The sequence below is a fragment of the Macaca thibetana genome, chromosome 1, assembly GCF_024542745.1.
Source record: "Macaca thibetana thibetana isolate TM-01 chromosome 1, ASM2454274v1, whole genome shotgun sequence".
NCBI lineage: Eukaryota > Metazoa > Chordata > Mammalia > Primates > Cercopithecidae > Macaca > Macaca thibetana.
In genome coordinates this window covers 184,484,083-184,509,836 of record NC_065578.1, presented here as the reverse complement: position 1 = coordinate 184,509,836, position 25,754 = coordinate 184,484,083, and the positions used below count along the sequence as shown (strand labels likewise).

At 36.2% G+C, this 25,754-nt stretch overlaps 1 protein-coding gene across 6 annotated transcripts in view; it reads left to right on the top strand.

Moving 5' to 3' along the window:
• RALGPS2 (Ral GEF with PH domain and SH3 binding motif 2) overlaps nucleotides 1-25,754 on the top strand; it is a 242,347-nt gene that overhangs the window by 120,627 nt on the left and 95,966 nt on the right. For all 6 annotated transcript variants that reach the window (XM_050783529.1, XM_050783520.1, XM_050783536.1 and 3 more), the window contains 2 exons: nucleotides 15,992-16,075; nucleotides 19,420-19,509. In XM_050783529.1, coding sequence (XP_050639486.1) covers nucleotides 15,992-16,075; nucleotides 19,420-19,509 — 174 coding nt within the window. The remainder of the gene's footprint in view (nucleotides 1-15,991; nucleotides 16,076-19,419; nucleotides 19,510-25,754) is intronic.

Sequence of the window (25,754 nt, the reverse complement as noted above, 5' to 3'; positions counted from 1 at the left end):
ATTATAGAGCATCTTTAAATTTATCAACTACTGCTAATTTGTTTTCCAAAATGATTGTACAGACACCGTTTATTATGTCAAAACTCTTGCTACTGATAAGTTAAAAATAGATTGTTTAACCCATGATGTCAGCCAGTTTAGTGTATTAATCTTTATTAATATAAAATGATGAAAATGATGTCTGTCTCTTTATATAGTATACATTAGAATATTACCTTCACTGGGGGATAAAGGAATTCTTATTGTTAAATCAAAATTAAACCTCAGATATTATGCAAAGATTATAACTGAGTCTATAACTAGTAAATTAATTTTATGTTTCTGTCCATTATATCAATATTGAAGTCTCTACTTCATATATCATTGTATATAAATTTTTATTAAAACTATACATACACTTTATAAAACCGTTTACAAGATCTTCAGTGTATTTTGTTTTTGTTTTTGTTTTTTGAGACAGAGTCTCACTGTGTTGCCCAGGTGGGATTGCAGTGGCATGATTACGGCCCACTGCATCCTTGATCTCCTGGGCTCAAGTGGTTTTCCCACCTCAGCCTGCCAAGTAACTAAGACTACAGGCATGCACCACCATACCTGCCTAATTTTTTCTTTTTCTTTTTTCTTATTTTTTGGTGGGAGGGGTAGAGACAAGGTCTTACTACATTGCCCAGGCTGGTCTTGAATGCCTGGGCTCAAGCGATCCCCCGCCTCGGCTTCCCAAAGTGCTAGGATTACCAGTGTGAGCCAGCACACCAGGCTGAAAACTATTTAAATCAATGCTCATTTTTATGGGTTTCCACATGGAACATTATTTTAGGTGATGGTTTATTTTTATTAAAATATGAACTAAATTTCAATTTTGAAGAATATAGATACTGAATCCAACTATGTGGTATAGTGATTTTAGTTGCAGATTGGTGATTGAACCTCGCAAGTCTCAGCTTTCTATAATGTAGGCAATTTCTGAGTTACGTATAATATATATCTCCCACTCCTGATTTAATTTCCTAAGCAGGACCTGGTAATTCTTACTAGTTTATGGAATTCTGCATTTTCAACTCTTGTGTGTCAAGCAGAATTTAGCTAAACGTGTTCTACCTATACTCATTCTTGGAAGAAGAAACTATAGGGCAACTATAAGAAATACAGTTGTTTGCTCAGAAATAAAGCTGCTCACCTACAATGTCTGTTGTACTATATATTCAGAATTGCTCAGGGGAATAAAAGAAAAACTCCAAGTCTTTTATTTCACTGTAGAAACTGTCTTATTTCTGAAGTGTTAAAAATTACTTTTCTTTGTATAAAGATTGTCCTTAGTCATTGGTAAAATACTGGATAAGTAAAATCACATCTTTAAAAGCAGATCTGAAGCAAACATAATGCTAAACCTGGTTTTTCTCCAATTCTGTAACACACTTGAAATTACCTCAGATTGAAGAACAAGAAAACAGGTTTTGGTACTTTATTTTTTAGTTTTTTGTGTAATGATAGAGACGAAAGGCAAAATATGTTTACCAAGGAAAAGAATTCACCATAAAACTTTACCAGTCATTTAAAAAACTACTTAGTAGGAATCTAATTACATAGAAAAAAATGTTCACTCACATTTTGTTATGTTTTTTAAGGTTCTCTGAGTGCTCTGAACCATCCATTTTTAATACAAGTGAGAAACCTAAAATTCAGCCTTTCCACTTCTTTCTCTATCCTTCTTCTCCTGTTCTCCAGTATCTCCCATTAACTTTATCTCCTAAATTTTCTCCCCTTCTTTTCTCCTGTCAACTCTGAAGGTTGTTTATTGAAAGAATAAAATGATATTACAAGGCTGCAGCTCATTGGCTCTAGAAATAGGAGTATTCTTTAGTGTCTGTCTGTGGTTGTCGGGACTGAGATTGGTCTCAGCTCAGTCAGTTATATATATGATGACAGCTCCCTCTCCACTCTGGCCTCAATACTGTGCCCTGGTGTTTCCATGCTGGTGCTACAGAAATCCTAAGACATTCCATTTGCCCATTGGCCCAAGGAGCATGATCAAATTTGGATACTTCTATGGATACTGATCTCTTTCACACAAAACCTTGGTTTTTACTGTTCCTCCTTCCTCTCGATATGTAGTCTCTTAGTGGTGGGGAGAAAATACAGTAACACGGTTGTGATTGTAAACTGTAATTATAGTGATTATAAAGAAGGGGAAAAGTTCCATCATCTACATTCAACCACTATTAATATACCCTTGCAACTCTTACTTTCACACAGTTGCTCTCTCACTTTCCTTCTTTTCTTTTTTAGTTTAAAGCAGTTCTGAAGACAAATTGCCATATATTTTGCTGCTGCCCCTCCCCCTTTTTAAAATCAGTGTCCAACACACAGCTCTCTGAATGGGTGCTCAATAAATCCTTAATTACTTAATTTCACTTATTTTAAAATTTATTTAACAGCCCTTTAAATTACAGAAGATAGTTTTTTAGTAGCCAAACCATAAGAGCAAGGAGCCAGAAGACTTGTATTTTTGTTTCAGCTTTGCCATTTATAAATTATGCTGCTAATACAATCTATTTCTTGTCTTTGGCCTTGAAATTTTTAAAAAATCTAAATAAAGGATATTTAGACTGGTTGATCTTTAAAATACTTTATAGATCTCTGAGAAATTCCTGGAAGTGGGTAGTTTCAGAGTTCAGCTGCAGTTAATAGTTATAAGAATTTAATAAATAAGAATGTCGATAAAAACTACAGAAGTGTTTTTGTTTTTTTTGTTTTTTTGTTTTTTTTGTTTTTTTTTTTTAAAGAGATAAGGTCTCACAATATTGCCCAGACTGGTCTTGAACTCCTGAGCTCAAGTGATCCTCCCAAAGTGCTGGTATTACAGGCGTCAGCCACCATGCCCAGCCCAGGAATCTTAATAGGTGATAAAGATTGGGGGGCTGTCACAAGTCAAGCACGTACACATTGGGGTTTGTCATCCCCTTTCAAGAATATAAATTCCATGTGGGCAGGAATCTTTGACTATTCCATTCACTGGTATCTCTAGTGCCTTAGAATAATACCTTCTCACCTGTTTACTATTAGAGATTGATAAATGACCATTTCGAAACTTCATACTATATAGCCTGTAGGCATATGATCTTCCATTGTTTATCATTTTGGAGTCATTTTTGCAAAAGTCTGTTATCCACCCAATGTGACTTTTATAAAATAGCATCCTTTCTACAGAAAGGTTTGTTCTTCCCATAGTTTAGACTGTGTTTTCAGGTTTCTTCCCAAGTATGAATTTTCCAGTGCTGAGTAGGGCAGAAGTTTTGCCAAAGGATTCTGTAGTTTCATTAATTTCTAGTATGATTTCTGGTATTCAGTCAAAGCTCAGCACTTACTAAAGTTTTTCCACGTTTCTTATATACATAGTTCTCCTCAATATGATTTCTCTTTTGATCATGAAGGTTTGTTTTCTTTTCCCTTCTCTTTCCCTTTCCCTTTCCTTTTCCCTTTTCTTTTTTTGAGACATGATCTCACACTGTCACCCAGGCTGGGGAGCAGTGATGTGATCTGGGTTCACTGCAACCTCTGCCTCCTGGGTTCAGGTGATTGTCATGCTTCAGCCTCTGGAAAAGCTGGGACTACAGGCACATGCCACCACACCCCAGCTAATTTTTGTATTTTTTGGTAGAGACAGGGTTTCACCATTTGGGTCAGATTGGTCTCAAACTCCTCACCTAAAGTAATCTGCCTTGGCCTCCCAAAGTGCTGGGATTGCAGGTGTGAGCTACCACACCTGGCTTAGATCATGAAGGTTTGTTTTCTTTTAGAAGGCTCTTACACATTTATTTATAGGGCTTCTCTCCAGTGTGAGTTCTTTCATGTTGCAGAAGCATTGACTGTATTCTGAAGGTTTTTCCATGTTACTACATTTATAGGATTTTTGTTTTATATTTTTGTCTGTTATAAATTCTCTGATGTTCTATAAAGCTTGCATTTCTTCAGAAGGCATTGCTACATTGATTACACTAATAGGGTTTCTCTTCAGAATGACCTCTCTTTACTAAGCACAGGGTGAGTTATGACAAAAAGGTGGTTTGCAGTCTGGTTTTCTTTCCAGTAGCAATTCTCTGGTGCTTTTGGTAAGTATTAAGTAGGGGATCAACTGTGCTTGAAATTTGTGCTGTAGTTATTAATTAGGTAATGTTTGCCTCTTTTATGAGGTAATCAAGTATTCATAAGGTGACAGGCTGTACCTGAAAGTCTGACATACAGAGCATTCAAAGAAGAAAGTTTTAGGCTGGGCGTGGTGGCTCACGCCTGTAATCTCAGCACATTGGAAGGCAGAAACAGGTGGATCACTTGAGGCTAGGAGTTCAAGACCAGCCTGGCCAACATGGAAAAACCCCATCTCTACTAAAAATACAAAACTTAGCCAGGCATGGTGGTACATGCCTGTAATTCCAGCTACTCAGGTGACTGACACACAAGAATCGCTTGAACCAGGAAGGTGGAGGTTGCAGTGAGCCGAGGTTGTGCCATTGCAGTCCAGCCTGGGTGATGGAGTGAGACTGTCTGAAAAACAAAACAAAACAACAAAAAAAAAGTTTTATACTTTATTTATTCTCACAGATTAATACATTAAGTCAGTCATTTAGATTATATCAACAAACAGACATTAAATACAAAGAATAATAAGTCCCTCTATATAACTGGGATCACTAGGGATCAAGGAAGAATGTTGGTTAAATGAGGGAAAGAACATAATAGATAATTCTGAATCTTATTAATTAACATATTTCTTGGTGGTTTTTTTTTGTTTGTTTGTTTGTTTTTTGAGACAGTCTTACTCTGTCGCCCAGACTGGAGTGCAGTGGTGCGATCTTGGCTCACTGCAACCTCTGCCTCCCGAGTTCAAGTGATTCTCATGCCTCAGCCTCTTGAGTAGCTGGGATTACAGGCGTGCACCACCACACCTGGCTAATTTTTGTATTTTTAGTAGAGACAGGGTTTCACCATGTTGGCCAGGCTTGTCTCGAACACCTGACCTAAGGTGATCCACCCACCTCAGCCTCCCAAAGTGCTGGATTACAGGTGTAGCCCCCACACCTGGCCGGTATCTTATTAAAATATTTCGAAAAATTTAACATTTGAGATATTTCTGACAGTATATATAAAAAGCTTCTGGTGCAAACCTTTTAGTGTATGTCAAGGTAATATAATCTTGGAAACATCCAAAGTTGCAGCATCAGAAATATCATAATTCTATCCTTGTTTCAATGAAAATTAATCATTTGCTTTAAAATTAAAATATAAACAATTCATAAATAAAGTGAGAGATTTCAAGAAAGCAAAGAAGACTTGTAGACTTGAAATTGTTCTGCGATATAGACCAGAATAAACTAATTGCTCTGTTAAAAGCAAGTTGCAGCTGTTTTGTCAGTTTGTATTACTGCTATTCATCAGTATGAACTTCTTTAATATATAGTAAGGTAGCTTAGATTAGGATTAAGGAAGGTAGAGAAAAAAGTGTTTGCTAGTGTAGGTGTATATGACATCACTGATAGTAAAAGAAAGCTCCTGCCTGTATCTGTGATCTCATTATGTGGGCAGCTTTAACATATTGAGAGGGAGGAAGAGAAAAGAGGATGTGAGTACATTAGAAAATAGAAGAGTTTTTTTTTTATATATCTTAATACCTAGGAGTTAGTTTTAAAGTTTATTTTGTGGGTTAAGGTATAGGAATAGTAGTGAGCACTTCATGTGTGACTGAGACTTCTTTGTAGATAACCAACCATATTAGGCAGAATGCTAATGGATATACCATATTCCTCTAAAGCTGTCCTCTTTTGAGCACAGAGATGTCTCAGCAATAATTATCCTCTCTTTGTTAGGATCTCTCAGCCCCATTGCCCTCCCTACCTCCAGTCATTTACAGATTTCATCGCTTTTTCTTTTCTTCCCTCAATCTCTATCTACATGCTAGTCTATATTGGCCTTTTCTCTCTTCTATCTGTAGGTATCCCTACAACATCACCCTTAGAACATTCCTTTTAAGAGTATTGGAACCTACAAGATGAAATTTAGATCAATAATTTCTTTGCAGAACAAACCTACAAGATTTAAGGAAGCTGTGACTCCTGTGAATTCAGTAATTCTTTCATAGGGTAGGTGGTCATCAGTCATGGGAGTTTGCCCTCCCTGTGCTTCCAAAATAAATGCAAGTGACAATTTGGCTTAGTAGTTTCATAGTTTAATCAATGAATATTCTTTCAAATACACTTTTAATGACTGTTAAGAAATTGCCTTTATATATGATTTACTATTGGAAAATTTCTCTTTACTACGTGATTTTAAAATTGCAAGTTAAATCCATTGGAACAAATTTTAAGGGGAGTCAGGACTGCTAAATTTAATTTAGCCTTCGCTAAAATGGAGGCTTATTTACATAGTATACACAAAATAGTTTTATTCCTAAGTCAGACCCTTGAAAAAAGCATCCTTTGAGTTGCTGAGTTTACTTCAACCTTTTGATGTTCATAGGAGATAGTTTAGTATAGACTAACTCTTGACCAGGCTGAACTGTCAATATACAAGATGGCACCTGTGGCGTAATTTATTTCCTGGATTGTATTCTAGTGTGACTTGGAGGAAGATCTTAGAATCTGAAATGGAAAGAGATAAAGACAAAGGGAAAAGCAATTTTTTTTTTTTAAATCACAGATAAATTTAGCAGCTCTTGAGAGGTAGAGGTGGGGCAGGGCAAAATTCCTTTAATGCCAGGTAACCATAAATGTATGTCACAGTTTAAGAAGAAAGTAGTGGGTTAGTTCTTGGAGTCCCAGTGTAATTTTAGCTTCATAATTCATTATGTAGTTTTTTTTATTGCCGTTTTTAAACTTTTTATTTTGAGATAATAGATTTACAAGAAGTTGCAACAAAATATTACAGAGATAATTAGAGGCTCATATGAAGTTACAAAAATAGTCCAGAAAAGTCCCATTTACTTACTCTTCATTCAGTTTTCCTCAGCAGTTACATCTTATATAACTATAGTACAATATCAAAACCAGGAAATTGATATTTTTATAATACATGTCTGTATAATTCTGTGATTTTTGTCATATATATAGATTTGTCTAACCACTACCTCAGTCAAGATACAGAACTATTGCATTACCACAAAGATCTCTCCGTGTGCTACCTCTTTATAGTCACACCCATCCCATTACTCTTCCCCTACTCCTCACCACCCTTAACCCTGGCAGCCACAAATCTGTTCTTCATCTTGTTGAACTGTGAGAATCCACTCATACACAGATTTTTTTCAATAAATATTTTGGAAATTTTGTCTTGAAGATTTGCAACAATTTGTAAAAAACTTACTACATAGCTTAGAAGTATCAAAAAATTAAGAAAAGGGGATGGCATGACTGTGTAAAATACATGTAGATACTAGTCTGTTTTATCTTTTACTACCATAAAATATATCCAAATGAATTAAGAAAAGTGAATATTTATCAAGACTTACGCACACAAAGACCTTGTGTTCTGCCATATGTGATCGAGAGAAATATTAACAAACATAAAGATGCAGTATTAAATCGTAACTGCATAAAATTAACTGTAGTCCATACAGATCTGTTATAGTAGTTTTGTAACCACCTCGTGTTGCTGTTACAGTGAGCTCAAGTTGAGAGTATCTGTTGAGAGTATCTGCTGAAAATGATGATGCTAATCATCTCCACATGAGCAGTTTCTCGCTCCAGTAAATTGCGTTATCACAGTAAAATGTGATCTCTCACTGTATTTGGTGTAATATCCTAAACCTTGGATAACACCATGAGACCCATAAGAAGTACCATTAATGATGCTGGAAGTGCTTCTAAGAAGCAGAGACAAGTTACGACATTACAAGAATGAGTTGAATTGCTTGGTATGTACCATAGATTGAGGTCTGCAGCTGCAGTTGTCTGCCATTTCAAGATAAATGAATCCAATGTAAGGACCACTGTTTTAAAAAAAAAAAAAAAAAAAAAAAAGGAAATTTGTGAAATCATCACTTTTCATACACCAGCAGGTATGGAAATCCCACACTTTTTGTGAAATATTGTGTCTTTTATCTTGTATTGAAAATGCAGCTTTTTAAATGGGTCCAGGATTGCTATGAGAAAGTATACCCATAGACTCGAATATGATTCAAGAAAAAGCAAAGTCATTATATGACAACTTAAAAGGAAGATTAAGGATCTAAAGCTGGAGAATTTAATGCCAGCAAAGGATAGTTTGATAATTTTAGAAAGAAGTTTTGCTTAAAAAATGTCAACATAACAGGAGAAGCAGCTTCTGCCAGCAGCAGACAGGCTCCCAGACACCATTGAGAAAATCATTAAGGAGAATGAGTATCTGCTTGAACGAGTTTTTGTTGTTGTTGTTGTTCTGAGATGGAGTCTTGCTCTGTTGCTCAAGCTGGAGTGCAGTGGTGCAATCTCTGCTCCCTGTAACCTCCACCTCCCGGGTTCAAGTGATTTTCCTGCTTCAGACTCCCAAGTAGCTGGGATTACAGGCATGCATCACCATGCTTGGCTAATTTTTTGTATTTTTAGTAGAGACGGGGTTTCACCATGTTGGTCAGGCTGGTCTCGAACTCCTGACCTCATGATCCGTCTGCCTCGGCCTCCTTAAGTGCTGGGATTACAAGCCACTGCGCCCAGTCCAAACAAGTTTTTAATACAGATGAAAGTACCCTACTCTGGAAAAAAAAAATGCCACAAAGGACATATATTAGCAAGAAAGAGAGGCAAGCACCACAATTTAAGGCAGATGGGGATAGGCTAACTCTACTGTTTTGTGCAATTGCGGTTGGGTTTATGATCAGGACTGCCCTTACCTATAAAGCTGCTAAACCCTGAGTCTTGAAGGGAAAAGGTAAACACCAGCTGCCAGTCTTTGGATGTGCAATAAGAAAGCCTGGAAAATGAGAACCCCTTTTCTGGATTGGTTCCATTGATGCTTTGTCTCTGAAGCCAGGAAGAACCTTGCTAGTAAGGGACTGCCTTTTAAAGTTCTTTTGATTCTGAACAATGCCCCTGGCCACCCAGAGCCCCATGAGTTCAACACCAAAGGCTCATTACACACAATACTTTATGAAAAGGATTGTCAGTGATATGGAAGAAAACCGTTATAGAACATCATCAAAGTCTAAAAGGATTGCACTATTGAAGATGCCATCATTGTTAAAGAAAAAGCCATGAAGCCCAAAACAATAAATAGCTGGAGAAAACTATGTCTAGATGTTACATGTGAATTCACTGGTTTTATGATAGAGCCAGTCAAAGAAATCATGAAAGAGATTGTAGATATGGCAAAAAAATGTAGGGAGCTGAGAGTTTCAAGATATGGATCTTGGAGAAATTCAAGAGCTAATAAAGACCATACCAGAGGAATTAACAAAAGATTACTTGATGGAGATGAACACTTCGAACCAGTGCCAGATGATGAGGAAGATGTAGAAAAAGCAGCACCAGAAAACAAACTGACATTAGACAGTCCAGCAGAAGAGTTCCAGTGATTCAAGACTGCGTTTGACTTCTTTAACAACATGGACCCTTCTATGATACGGGCACTGAAACTAAAGGAAACTGCGGAAGAAAGATTGTACGGTACCATATGGGAACATCTTTAGAGAAATAGAAAAAGCAAAAAAAGACCTAAATTACATATGTTTTTGTAAAGTTATGCCAAGCGTCCCTGCCTTTCTGGCCTTCTTTTCACCTCTGCCACCACTGAAACAACAAGACCAACCCCTTCAGCCTATATACCATGAAGATGCAATAATAAAGACCTTAATGATGATCCACTTCCACTTAATAGTAAATTCTCTTCCTTATGATTTTCTTAATAACATTTTATTTTCTCTAGCTTACTTTATTGTAAAAATATAGTGTGTTATACATATCACATGCAAAATACGTGTTAATCACCTGTTGATGTTTTCAGTAAGACTGGTCAACAGTAGGCTATTAGTGGTTTTGGGGGAGTCAAATGTTATATGTGCATAATTTTAAAAGTTAGATATGGGTTTTCAACTGCTTGGAGGGTCAGTGCCCCTAACCCCTGAGTTGTTTGAGGGTCAACTGTATTTACTACTCTTTCTATATATGGTTGACTTAATTTCCCCAATTTGAGACTAAAGTTGTTTGATGTGAAGTAGAGAGAAAATAAGGGTGGAGAGGGGGCTGTGAATCACCTATAAACCCCAAAGAAAACGTATATAAACATCTTCCCAATCTTTAACCTCCATCTCCTGGGTTCAAGTGATTCTCCTGCCTTAGCCTCCCAAGTAGCTGAGTTACAGGCATGTGCCACTGAGCCCAGCTAATTTTTGTATTTTTAGTAGAGATGGGATTTACCATGTTGGTCAGGCTGGTCTTGAACTCCTGACCTCAAGTGATCCACCCACCTCAGCCTCCCAAAGTGTTAGGATTACAGGCGTGGGCCACTGTGCCCAGCCTTCCCAATCTTCTTTATGTGTATATGTGGGTCTTTTTTGTTGTTTATTTTTTTAAGGTAGCCAGTACGTATACTTTGCTATGTAATTTAATCTACTATGTTCTAAAAGTCCTTCCAATCCTGAAAACAGATGTCTTAATAGTAGCAATAATAATAATAATAATAGTTAACACTAATACAGAGATTATTATGTGCCAATCTAAAGGCTTTATACATATCAACCCATTTGATCCTATTTCATCATTATAATTTATCATCATAAATAAGGAAGCCAGACAAAAGTATGGTGGATTGTGGCTTCATTTTTACATTAAAAAATTTTGTAATACTTTTCTGACTCTTCAAATAAATGCCAAGAGGTTTTGGAAAGTCCATCCAATTCTTAGAACATTTCTGCATCATTAATTTAATGGAATAAATGCTTTGTCATTTGAAGAAAACTGTTGGAACGTGACTGAAAGGAAATCATGAAAGAGATTGTGGATATAGCAAAGAAGGTAGGGAGCTACAAGTTTCAAGATACGGATCTTGGAAAAATTCAAGAGCTGATAAACACCACACCAGAGGAATTAACAAAAGATGACTTGATGGGTAGAAGGGAGGGAGGGAGGGAGGGAGGGAGAGGTGTGTAGTCAAATTCTTTGGAAGCGGCTGGGTTAAAATTCCATTTGAAGCCTTCCATTCTAAAGAAGCTTATAATTAGAAACAAGACAAGGTGTTTTTGAACCTCATAATAGATGGTAGTTTCTGTATCAGAAAACATTTCTGATACAGAATGAATCAGTTCTGAAACTGATTCATGAAACAATGTTACATCACTAGCCTATCTAATACAACAATAATCAGAACTACACTTTACCCTTCAATGTCTCTGGAGTTAGAAACACCAACCTCCCAGAAGTCGAAAATTTGCACATAAAACTCAGCCACTCCTAGCCTACCATTGACTGGAAGCCTTATTGATAACATAAACAGTCGATTAACACATATTTTGTATGTTATATGTATTATATAATCTTAAAGTAAGCTAGAAAAAAGAAAATGTTATTAGGAAAAATACATTTACAGTACTGTATTGTATATCATAAGTTTACATAGTCTGTTTATAAGATGTATTGACTGAAATGGCAGCAGGACCTCAGTTTATGTACATATCAAGCAATTCAACTTGTTCTCGTAATGTCATGACTTTCCTTTGCTTCTTAGGAACACTTCCAGCATCTCTAGTGGTACTTCTTATGGGTCCCGTGGTGTTATTCAAGGTTTAGGATATTGCACTAAACATGATGAAAAATAACATGAAGACTGTGAGAGATCACATTTTACTGTGATAACAAAATGTACTGGCAATAGGAACTGCTCATGTGGATATGAGTAGTGTCATCACAGGGTGTTTTAAGGGAATACTCTCAACACTTGAACTCACTATAAGAGCAACATGAGGTGGTTACAAAATTATTATAGTAGAACAGTATGTACTACAGTTAGTTTTATGCAGTTATGGTTTAATATTGCACCTTTGTGTATGTTACATTTCTCTGGACTGCATATGGCAGCATGTAAGGTCTGTTGGTGTGCATAAATTTTGATAAATGTTAACTTTTTATAATACATCTGTGTGTATTTTATGGCAGTAAATGATACAATAGACTAGTATTTTATACATTCATGCCATCCCTAGCTTTTTCTTAATTTTTCGATATTTCCAAGCCATGCGGTTTGTCTGCAAGTTTTTTTCAAATTGTTGCAAGTTTTCAAGACAAAATTTCCAAAATATTTTTTGAAAAAAATCTATGTGTGAGTGGACCCACACAGCTCAAACCCATGTTGTTCAAGGGTCAACTAAATACCTCATTTTGATAAGACTGTTGTGAAACTTACATTCATTTCTCGTGGGAGTGTAAATGATTCAGTGTTTCAGGAGGGCAGTTTGACAGGTAGCAAAGCCTTGAAAAGGTTCATACGCTTTGACCTCGTGATTTCTTTTAGGACTATATTTTTGAGACATGATCAGAAATGTCAGAAAAGGTGCAAGGATATTAATTGTAATTATAGCATTACTTACAATAGGAAAATGAAATTAGCCTTTTGTGTAAAGGTCTATAATTGAGTTTGACTTCTTTGTCAAACGGCTACTTCAAGTGGTTTGATAAGTTTAATTTGATAGACACTTTGATTATAGCATTAATATAAATTTCGTAACTATAGTAATTGGCTAAAAACAGATTCAGTTATTTAGGGATTTCATCTTAGGACATTTATCCTAAAATATGACATCTTTATGTAGTTGTGTGTGTAAGCTGTGATTTTGGAAAGAACAAAAATGTTTCTAGCAGTTTGATGTTTTCAGTATCATTGTCATCATATCCTTTCTGTGTGAATATAATTTTGACTACCAATTGTTTTCTTCTTTTACAGGGAGATAACATAAAATGATCATATAGCTAGGCTAATTGAATATCCAGAAATTTTTATTTTTACTATAGAATTCTTTTTATCATTTCATTATTTCTTTCAGAAATTTCAAGCTTGAAAGATATGATCTAATTTTAAGATTTAAAAAGGCAGTTTTTATCTCCAGAGCAGTCGCTCCTTATCTACTATGTAGAAATAATTGTCATCTCTCCTCTCAGTATTCCCTATCTCAGTTGCTCAAGGAAGAAACCTGAAATCTTAGTACTTCTGCAGACTTCGTTTTTAGCTTACATCACGTGAGTCCAATTCTTGACGAAGTCCTGTCTGCCTCCAGAATGTCTTGAATCGCTATCATTTTTTTCCATATCCACTGACAGTGCCCTGGTTGAGGAACATTACCTTTTTCTTGAAGGACCATAGTATCATCTTAACTGTTTCCTCAATCTTCCCCTGACTCAATCTATTTGTTTTTTGTTTTTTCTTTTGTTTGTTTTTGGTTTCTATGTTAAGATTTTATTGAAGTTAGGCATGTACCATGTTTAAGAAGTCAAATATTTGCATAAGAGAACAAAATATAGCAAAACCCTAACTCAGTTATTCTCATCTTTCCAACCTCGATCCTGGAGCCCCACTCCCATCCAGATCTCGTAGCTGTTTCTCCTCCGAGGAATTTATGTCTGTTTTTCACATAATATATCTAAATCTTTACTTTTCCTTGATTTTTCTATTTTAAGTATGATACATTGACTCTTTACTATAGAAGATGATTTCACTGTCTTACATTCTCTCCTCCCCATTTATATAATTCACTTCTCCTTTTGCGCATACAGTTATATCATAGTGTTAACTAACTATATTCTTTACAATTAAACTGTGATGATTTACTCAAGTTTTGTTTTCTTTGAGCTAAAATGTACTTTAGTTTTCTTCGTATCCATCACTAAATTTTTGCCACAAGTGAATGTACTGAATGTCTCTTCTTAATATTTCCAAACACATAAGGAATTTTTTTTTTTCCACTTTCAGAGACAGATGTCTGTTGGAATTTCTATCTTCTTGCTCCTTTCTTGACTCTTCTTCTTAAAGGTCTGCTTGTAGCTTTGCCCCAGGATCTCCCATTGCTGTTAATCAGAGGATTCCCAATATTTTTTTTTTCTATATTGGCTCTTCAGTTTCCTGGGTCTCATATCTTCCTTTTTCTTTGCTAGTTTGTTATGATAGAACACATACTCTACTAGTTCTCTGAGAGTAGGTACATAGAAGGCACATTCTCTGAGATGTTCATGTCTAAAAATTTCTGTAGTCTACTGTCAAACTTAATTGATATTCGTGTTGGATATAGAATTCTAGAAAATTGAATTCTTCAAAATTGAAGGCATTGCTTCAGTTGTCTTTTAACTTCCAGTGCTGCTATTAAGACATCTGATGCCTTCTGATACCTTTTTTCCTATATGTGCTATTTTTGTTGTTTTGTGTTTGAATCTCTGCTCAGTTTTCTCTGTTTCCTCTTAAAATTCCTGTTATTCAGATGTTGACTCTTACGGTCTTCAAATTAGCATAAAAACATTTTACTGCTATCATTAACTTTTTGTTTAAAAGATTTAGTCACCTTTATTTCACAACTCTTCTACTGACTTTCAAATTTATCCTGTATTTTTTATTTCTAAAAGCTCTATTTTGTTCTCTGTATATTTCTTTTTATATATCCTCCTGTTTTTGCTTAATGGGTACAATGTCTTTTTTCATATATTAAAAAATAATAATTATATGGTTTTGGCTTCTTCTTTTCTCAGTTTTCTTTGTTCCCTGCCCTAACTCGACTTCTGTTTTCTGCCCTAACTCTATTTCCTCAGAGTTCTTTTTCTTTTTTCTTGTGGTTTCTCTCTCTCCGTGGCTATTGTTGTATTATAGAGGTTTGTTAACCTGTTTCGGACCTTGGGCCCATCCGGCAGACTGAAGCCTATGAAACGCTAGCCCTTCTTTAAAAGGAAATCAGTTCTATTAAAATATACTCATCAAAATATTTTTTAAAGCTGTTATATACAGCAATGCATGTGCTTCTTTGTTAATGTAGTAAAATCTAGAGGCCAGTCTTAAATACTACCATATCTGGGTGTGATGATTCATGCCTGTAATCAGTACTTTGAGAGGCTGAGGCAGGAGAATTGCTTCAGCATAGGACTTCCAAACCAGTCTGGCCAACGTAGTGAGACCCTGTCTCTACAAAAATAAAAACAAAATTAATCGAGTATGGTGGTACACACATTTAGCCCCAGCTACTTGGAAGGCTGAGGTGGAAGAATTGCTTGAGCCAGGGAGATCGAAGCTGTAGCAAACTGTAATCCTACCAATATACTCCAGTCTGGGCAACAGAGGAAGACCCAAATAAAACAACTACCATAACTTTGAAGTAGTGATGAGTGTAAATTGTATTTTTAAGGTATCTGCATCAACTGTAATGTGATACGAAAATAGCAGTGATTTTGATTGGTAACTACATCACATGCATTGCCAATACCACTGTAATCTGTAGCCTACATTTATAACTAAAAGAACTGTCTTATTTCAGTTAGAGGTTAGTGTAAAATGAATTTTAATTTTTTTATACAAGTTTGTGGGCCCTTCGTATTCTGTCAGCAGGCACTTTGGGGGATCATGATCCGTTTTATTAAAGGTTTCTTCAAATGTTTGGAGTGATTGACTTAGCTCAAAGAGTGAGATACTAGAAAACTGATTGGGAGCTCTGGGCGACTGAATAGAGCTTGACAACTAGTAGTTTTCACTGTATGTTGTGGGATGCTCATCTTCATCTGTGAATCTTTTCCTCTTGGGATTCAAATCTTTTCAGAGAAGAATCCGCCAGTATTCTGCCTGTGGAATGTAAATTTGCCTATGTTTTCAGTCATTGTGCTCTCTTACGTCCTGCTAATCAAATTTGCTTCTGTGATTTAACTGAATGGATATAATATTATGTATGTTCCCATTAAATAAAGTGATTCTAGAAAAGAACACAAACTGTCTTTAATGTTTTGAAAGCCTTAATCTGGCAAGAAAACTGGACTATTACTAATATTTAATTTTCACCTTAATTTTCCAGGAGCTTTCAAGTTGTGGATGGAATAAAAAAGAAAAGTACAGTTCTGCACCAAATGCAGTTGCCTTCACAAGAAGATTCAATCATGTGAGTTTATAAATTTTGATGCTGTATCTGAAATTTAGTTCCTCAAGATATACTTTTTCCTTAAGAAATAATTTAACTTTTTACATCAGTTCTGGAATATTTTCAGCCAGTATCTCTCAAGTATTGTCTCTGTGCATGATCTCTGTTTTTTTTTTCTCTGTAATTCCTGTTGAAAATTTATTGGAACTTGACGTTCTTTCCTCCTTGTCTCTTACCTTACATATTTTCTTTGTTTTTGTCCTCCATTCTGAGTGATTTCCTTAGATCTACATTTCAGTTCACCGATTGTCTTTAGGTGTGTTTTATCTGTTTCAAATCTGTATGCTTTTACACCAGCCATGCTCTTTTCTTATTTTTATTTTATTTTTAAAATTTATAAATTTTCAATGTAGTTTCTGTGTTATTATTGGAACTTCTTGAGATACTACTATATTTCTGCTCATTCTTAAAGTGGTTTTTTCAAAGATATATAATGAATTTTGTATCTTTGGCTTGAAAGCTCGTGTCTGTTTAAGCTTTATCCATGAGAATTTTGCTGCTGCCTCAATTGAGGGAATACATATTCTAACAGGCTCTTTGTTTGCTTTTGCTCATAACCAGGGCTGTCGCAGACCTGAGACTGTTTTTTTATGTTTATTGTTGTGCTTGGGGCATCTTTGTACTTCTCTGTAGTAAAAATTTAGATACCAAATCCAGTTAAAGGCAGCCTATAGTTAACAAATTCTTCTTTTAAAGTTAAATTAATTTTTTCTTTTTTTAGAGACAGGGCTTCTATCTGTCACCCAAACTGGAGTACAGTGGTGCAGTCATAGCTCACTGCAACCTCAAATTCTTGGGCTCAACCAGTCCTCCTGACTCAGCCTCTCAGGGAGCTAGGACTACAGGCATGCACCACCATGCCAGACTAATTTAAAAAGATTATTTTGTGGAGATGAGGTCTCACTATGTTGCCCAAGCTGGTCTCGAACTCCTGGCCTCAAGCGATCCTCCTGCCTCAGCCTCTCAAGGCACTGTGATTGTAAGCATAAGCCACCATGCCCAGTCTACAAATTCTTATGAAAGAGTTTTTCTTTTTTTCTCCTTGACCACCCAGAGCCTACATTATTATAGATGCACTTGTATGTTGTCTCCCTTTTTCAAGGGAATTGAAAAATAAGTGAATTGTTTTAGTCTACCTTTTCACTGAGATTATAGACCTTTGAGTAGCATTAGATAGAAACGGAGGAGTGGAGAGGTGTGAGGCCTTGTATTATGTCTTTGAAGGAGCATTAAGTCCCAAGCCCCTATGTCACTGAGATAGGAAATCCTCCACGGGCAGCTACAGTACCCACTCTTATAACCACTGCTTTGCTTTTATTTCCTTATTTTTTGATCTCTAGAAGAAATCCTTTATTTTTCTTCCCGTTCAGAAATACATTTTAAAAAAAAGAAGTTTGTGATATGTAACCCAGCAATTTTAGGGGCTTATAGCAAAAATATTTTTTCTTATGAGTCCAGTAATTTTATGAAACCGTGTCTTGGTGTTAATTACTCTGGGTCAGCGTTCTTAAATGTGGTTGGCTTTAACAGACTGTCATTTGGGGAGCATGTACACTTAGCCTTCCAGTATAGGGGTCTCAGGGTGGCTGGATTTATTACATAGTAGCTTAGGGCTCTCCAAGAGAATGTTCCAGCAATCAAGGCAGGAAGCTGCATGGTCTTTTATGACCTCGTCCTGGAAGTCAGCGTCACTTTCACTAATACTTTCTTCATCAAAGCAGTCACAAGCTTGCCCAGATTCAGTAAGAAGTGATACACGTCCTAACTTTGGATGAGAGAGTGACAAAGAATGTATGCTTAAAAGCACCATAGACAAATTGTCTAAGCCAGGTGCAGTGGCAAGTGCCTGTAGTTCCAGCTGCTGGGGGGCTGAGACAGGAGAACTTGAGCCCAAGAGTTCAAGACCAGCTTGGACAACATACTGAGACCTCGTCTTAAAAAAAAAAAAACAAACAAAAAAAACAACAAATCGTGTTGGCCAGGTGTAGTGGCTCATGCCTGTAATCCCAGCACTTTGGGAGGCAGAGGCTGGTGGATCACTTGAGCTCAGGAGTTTGAGACCAGCTTGGGCAACATGGCAAAACCCTGTCTCAAGTAAAAAAAATACAGAAATTGGCTGGGCATGGTGGCTCACACCTGTGGTCTCAGCTACTTAGGAGGCTAAAGCAGGAGAATCACTTGAGCCTGGGAGGCAAAGGTTGCAGTTAGCCGAGATCACCCCACTACACTCCAGCCTGGGCAACAGAACAAGACTCTGTCTCCAGAACAAAACAAATCACCATAATATTTGTCTTAAAATTTGCCTGATGTTAAATTTAATTAAGTTGGTGAACTTAATTAAAGTTAAATTAAAGTTGGTGAACATGCGCTTTAGATTTGAATTTGAATAGTTGATATTCAAATCTAAATTTGAATAGTTGATATTTGAATATATTTGATATTTGAATAGATTTGAGATTTGAATAGATCTGAATAGTTGATATTTGCTAAGGTTATTAAGATTCCCATAGCATAACTTTTTTTTTTTTTTTTTTTCAGAGTAAACCCTGTTAGAATTGGGGAGGATTATTACTATTAGTAGCCTAAGTACAGTAACAAGTATTAAGGTGACTTTGTAAAATATGTATACTTTATATTTACATATATATTTGTAAAATATATGTAAAATACATAATGACATTTGTTTACAGATGGAAATTGCAAGTAAAATCTGAAATATTTCTCATTAAAAATGTGAAGAAATATGAGGCGGTGGCATTATTTTTTGCACAATAATTTCGAACTATATTCTGTATTTAGATTTGTATAAGTGAACCAACTTACAGTGCTTTGACTTTGTTTTCATAGTACATGAATTAAAGTGTATTACGTGGACATATTGTATCATATAATAAGCAAACTGTTCAGAGTAGAGTATTTTAATATTATATCTAATCTGCCTTCTAATAAATTAGTTTTAATTATTTTTTAAATCAAGATGGTTTTATTTGAAAGCATTACAAAATTTTTGAAATGCAGTTTTAATGTTAGAATGTTAACTTAGATATATATTTTTTTCTTTTGATATTTTGTTTTATTTACACCAAGAAAACCCTACTTGGGAATCTTCACTTATGATTCTACTCAATCTAAATAAACGGTCATGTAGAATTACACAGCCACAGAAGAACCTGCTATAAGTAGCATCTTTTACAATGTTTAATTTTAGAGCCTACCTAATTCTGCCAAAAATTTTTAGAATACAGCAAAAAAAACCTTACAAATTAAAAATCATAGTGATAGTTATCTAAAATTTTTATTTACAGGTAAGCTTTTGGGTTGTTAGAGAGATTCTTCATGCTCAAACATTAAAAATTAGAGCAGAAGTTTTGAGCCACTATATTAAAACTGCTAAGGTAAGAAAAACTTGTGTTTTTATTTTTGAGTTCAACCATTCATAAATGTTTGTAAGTGAATAAATATTCATGATGCTTTATTCACTGTTTACTGATACTGGAAAAATAAGGTTCATTTATATAAGTCAGTTTTTAAAATTGGTTGCCTACTTTCTCTGCCTTTTTCTTTATTCTTCCTGTTTTCCTACCCTTTCTTTTATATTCTTCCTCCTACTTTCTGAGTAACTGAATTATGTGATCTGTTTTACTGAATAAGTAGAAAAAGATTGGATTATGGTAAAGTATGATATTTATAAAATACTGGACTATTCTGCAGGTGATGAGGAAAGCCATAAGGATTAAGTAGGAGAATACTACTTCACTTCCGAAGTGAACCATGTGAAGAATAAGACTTTATTTTTAAGAGAATGGTATATGTGATGTTGCCACATTGTTAACTGAACAGTTATTGTGTGACATAGATACTAAATACAGCAAGAGAAATAGAGCATGGATTTCAAAGGTAGTTGGAAATTAGAAGGGTGATACAGGATATTCTACAAAGGATACCAAGATTTTATTAAAACTTGTAACAACTCTGAATTTAGTTGTAGGGGCAGAAAGGGGGAGTGAGCTCTTCTTAAAGGGTCAAGGCTGGCAGCCTTATAACAAAAGACAGGTTAATGAGAGAAAAGCATAGCAGATTTATTACGTGTGCATAGGAGTCATACAAAGTATAAACTCAAAGCAGGGCCAAATGGTTGATGCTTAAATATCTTCTTCACTGGGGAGAGGAGAGTTTTTGGGGAGGAGGTACATAAGAGTAAGTGATTTTCAGGGAAAATGGATGAGCCCAGAGAACAAAGTCCTGAGACCAAGTTTCCCTGAGCTCTGGGAGAGGTGGCGTTACAGGTTATGGGAGAGCAAAGGGAGAAAAACATATTAAGCAAAGACAGATACCTCAAGGAAATATCTCAGATAATCTCAGAGCTACCCTCAGAAAGAGTAGTTGGGGTAGCCTATGGTTGAGTTAATCTTTCCTAGATCTGGACAAGGGAAAGGATGCTCGGAGAAAGCCTAGCTGTTCATTTCACCAATGTAGATTCTACAAATGCGAATCTTCTCTACAAAAGGCAACTTTTCAGGGCTATTTCTGTCTGTAGGCCCTCTGAATAGCCATCTCAAAATATGTCAAAGAAGTATATTTTAGGATATTTTTGGTTTCCTTTAAAGTTCTCTAAGAAGTATGGTAATTGTAGCCACGTTCATTCGTTACTCTTGTAATAAATACATAACTTTCCTCACCTGTGAATGAAAGAAGGCAGAATAAAATGAGGGTACCATGTTTACAATTATTATGAGTCATAACTCTTTCCTATTTTCCTTAAGAACATGGGAGCAATTGTGTTCTAACATTCTATGGCACTAGGTGGCAGAGCTAGCCTTCTACAATTTTGATATTTTGCAAAAGTGTCAAAATATTTTTTTAAAATTCTTTGTGATGATATGTTAGATAAATACTTTTTTTTTTTTTTTTTTTTTTTGGAGATGGAGTTGCACTCTGTGGCCCAGGCTGGAGTGGTGCAGTGGCGGGATCTCGGCTCACTGCAAACTCTGCCTCCTGATTGTACAGGTCTATTGTACAATCTACTGATTGTAGATATTAACCGCATCTACAAAATATCTTCATGGCAACACCTAGATTAGGGTTTGGTTAAATAACTGATACTAATAGTCTAGCCAAGTTGACACATTAAACTTACCATCACATACATACAAAAGAATATAAGAATATTTAAAGTATCAAAAGAATGATAATGTGGATACCCATGCACCCACTGACCACTGGAAATTTTCATATGCCTCTTCATATGCCACCTCCTTCCCTTCTACTACAGTGGGAACCATTGCCTTGAATTTCGTTTTTCTTTTACAGTATGTATGTTTCTGAATTATATATTGTTGCAAATACATGCTTTTGGATTTTGTTTAAATTGAATTATTCTATATTTACTTTTGTACTTTCATAACTCAGCAGCGTTACTTAATGGTTTTGGGAGTAGCTCTGTTATAGAGTATCCTATTTGTACATATTACAGATTATTCAGTGTACTTTGGGTTATTTCCAGATTTTTGCTATTATAAGCCCTGCTGCCATAAGCATTCTTGTATGAGTCTCTTGGTGCTTATGTGACGATTGATGCCCTAAAATACAGAGTTTGTACTAGCAGTGAAATTACTGAGGCTCTCTCTCTTTTGTTTAGACAGGATCTTGTTCTGTCTCCTGGGCTGAAGGCCAGTGGTGTAATCCCAACTCACTGCATCCTTGACCTCCTGGGCCCAGGCAGTCTTCCCACCTCAGCCTCCCAAGTAGTTGGGATTACAGGCATATGCCACCACCCCTGGCTAATTTCTGTTTTGTTGTTGTTGTTGTTTTGTAGAGACAAGGTCTTATTATGTTGCCCAGGCTGGTCTTGAACTCCTGTGCTCAAGTGATCCTCCCATGTTGGGCTCCCAAAGTGCTGGGATTACAAGTGCGAGCTACTGTACCCGGCCCCTCATCTCTTTAGCTTTGTTATAGATAACCTCCAAACTGGTTACATTTATATATGCTCACTAGCAATGTATGAAGATGCCTGTTGCTCTACATCCATGTCACCATCTGATATTGTCAAAATTTTTCATTGTTGCCAATTCTGGTGGTTGTGAAATGTATCTCGTTTTAGTTTTAATTGCCTTTCATTGAATCCAGTAGGAGTAAACATCTTTTTTTATGTTGGCCATTTAGGTTTTCTCTCTTGAAAGGTCTGTTTAAGATCTTTCAGCAGTTTTCTATTTTGGTATTGGTCTTTTATTGTGTGTGTGTGTGTGTGTGTGTGTGTGTGTGTGTGTGTGGTTTTTTGTTTTTGTTTTTTTGAGATGGAGTCTCACTCTGTCACCTAGGCTATAGTGCAGTGGTGCAATCTTGGTTCACTGCACCTCCACCTCCTGGGTTCATGTGATTCTCCAGCCTCAGCCTCCCAAGTAGCTGGGATTACAGGCTCACACCACCATGCCCAGTTAATTTTTGTATATATATATATTTTTTAGTAGGACGGGGTTTTGCCATATTGGCCGGGCTGGTCTTGAACTCCTGACCTCAGGTGATCCGCCCACCTCGGCCTCCCAAAGTGCTGGGATTACAGGCATGAGCCACCGTACCTGGCAGTCTTTTATTGATTTTTATAGGAGTTCTTTATATAACTAGATGCCAGTTCTCATAAGCTTTGCATGTATCTTCCTATTTGTGGCTTGTCTTATCAATTTTTTCATATTTTCTGATTTACATGTTCTTAATTTTAGTAGTCAGATTTACTGATCCTTAATTTCTGTCTTGGTCTGTTCTGGCTGCTATAACACAAATACCATAAACTAGGTGGCTTGTAAAAAACATTTATAAACAACAAACATTCTAGAGAACTGTGAGGATTAAGTCCAATGTCAAGGTGTCAGCAAATTCAGTGTCTGGTAAGGGCCCATTTCTCATAAGGCCCTTTCATGTTACAACAAAGTTCCTTCAAGCACTTGCCCAAACAACATTTTCTCCGTACTGCCCCGCCAACACACCCCACTGCCACAGTATAGATGAACGCTGTTCTGGGAGTTTATATAAGTGGGATCCTACAGAAAGCTGTTGCTTGTGGTTGGCTACTCTTGCTTACCATGTTGTTGAGATTCATCCACGTTGCATGTTATCTATAATTCTTTTATTGCTAAGTAGATTTCCAGTGTATGGATATTCCACAGTATATCATTTTCTTATTAATGAACATTTGTTTTTACTTTGGCTTTTATGAATAAAGCTGTTATGAACATTTTTGTGGAATATGCATTGAGTTTTCTTGTATTATACCTAGGAATGGTGGACTTGCTGGGTTATAGATTAGGAATATGTTTTAACTTTATTAGAAACTGCCAAATATTGTTATTTTCCAACATAACCCTGTTGGTTTTACCACTTTAAATTTCAGTCAGCAATAAGAGTCTCCACACATCTTGCCAGTACTTGGTGTTTAATTTTTTTTTTAAATTTGGCCTTTCTTTTGGGTGTGTAGTAGTATCTTATTGTGGTTTTAATTTGTATTTTTCTGATTATAGTCATGATTGAGTATCTTTTCATATGTATGTGGAGCATTCGGATATTTTGTTTTGTGATACTATCCTTTCCAAATCTTTTGCCCATATTTTTAATAGGATTGTTTGTCTTATCAAGTTGTAGGGATTTTTTTTAATGTATTCTGAATACAAACCCTTTTCAGAAATATGTATTTTTTCCCAGTCTATGACTTGCCTTTTTATTTTCTTAATGCTGTCTTTTGGTTAGTGAGCAGAACTGTTCAGTTTTGACAAAGTCCAATTTGTTATTTTTGTCTTTGTGGTTAGTGTTTTTTGTGTCTTGTTTAATAAATCCTTTCCTAATCCAGGGTCATAAAGACATTTTCCTTTGATCACTCCTAGAAGTATTATAGTTTGAAATGGTTTTTTTTGGAGATGGAGTTTTGCTCCTGTCACCCACACTGAGGCAGGAGAATCACTTGAACCCAGGAGGCAGAGGTTGTGGTGAGCCAAGATCACACCACTGCACTCCAGCCTGGGCAACAGAGACTCCATCTCAATTAAAAATATATATATATATATCTAATTGTGCTAATTCCATTCTTTTGTCTGTTTAACTGCTTTGACATTTTGGTTGGAAATTACTTGATCAAATATGTGTAGGTATATTTCTGTTCCATTGATTTATTTGTCTGTTCTTATTCCAATATCTCTTTGTCTTAATTACTATAGCTTTGTAGTAAGCCTTGAAATCTGATAATGTTCTAATTTTTTTTTTCTTCTTCAAGATTGTCTTGTCTATGCTATCTCCATTTTATATCTGTAGAAATTTTAGAAGTAGCTTATCAATTTCTGCAACATGGCCTGCTTGCATTTTTGATTGAGGTTTTATTGAACTTATAGATCACTTTGGGAAGAACTGATAACAATATTAAGACTTTCAATCCACAAACATGATATACCTCTGTTTAAGTTTTTTTAAATTTTTCTCGGCAGTACTTTATTTTCAGTGAAGCACTCTTGCATATTGCATATCATTATTTCTAGTAGACAGCCAGTGTTCTGATATTATTGTAAATGTTTTTCCGTCTCATTTTCTAATTGTTTGGTACTACATATGCAATCATGTTATCTGAAAATAAAGGCAGATTTGACTTCTTCCTTTCTGACTTTTCTACCTTTAAACATTATATCTAAAAGAATGGTAGAGACTGGAGTAAATACTTTCTTCTCCCAGGGTGGTTAAGCCCAGTCCTCTGTGGGGGAACGAGAATGAGAAGCTGATTTTTCTGGCTGGGCATGGTGGCTCACGCTTGTAATCCTATCACCCTGGGAGGCCAAGTCAGGCAGATCACCTGAGGTCAGGAGTTCGAGACCAGCTGGTCAACATAGTGAAACCTTGTCTCTACTAAAAATACAAAAATTAGCCATGCATGGTGGAGCTCACCTGTAGTCCCAGCTACTCGGGAGGCTGAGGCAGGAGAATCACTTGAACCTGGTAGGCGGAGGTTGCAGTGAGCCGAGATCATGCCACTGCACTCCAGCCTGGGCAACAGAGCGAGACCACGTCTCAAAAAAGAAAAAAAAGAGAGAAACTGATTTTTCTGATCCCATTAGGAATTGAAGTGGATAGGGTTGAGTTTTAGCTTTAGATAGTTTCAAGTCATCTCTGGTCACAAATGACTCAGGGCGAAATCTGTACGTTGTGTGGTACAGGCCTCTTGCTCTAGTAGGACCCTGGGATCTAAGTCCCAGAGATCCCTCTCTGCTTTCTAACCCAGCTGTCAGCCTCCAGCACTGACACACAGTAAAGAAAGTTCTGTTAGGAGTGAATCAGTGGACACAGAGCCAACTCTAGGTTTGAAACTCCTGCGGATTCTAGTCCGTTATACCAGCCCACAAGGTTGTAAAAGCACTGGTTTCTTCTTACTTTAGCAAAATCTGCCTATTGGAGGCTTCATCTTTGCCTAGCCTTGTAGAGATTCAGCATATGCCCTCAGGGGGAAAAAAACTGTTTAAAGGCTGTTGTTTTTTTACTTTGGAATTTAGTTATTTGTGTTCTTTGTGTCCACAACTCTCCAGTGTTTTTAATAAAATGGTTTTCTTTCTAAGTTTATCTATTTTGTTTTCTTGCCGTTATGGCTTTAGCAATAGTTTCTCATGTTCTACAT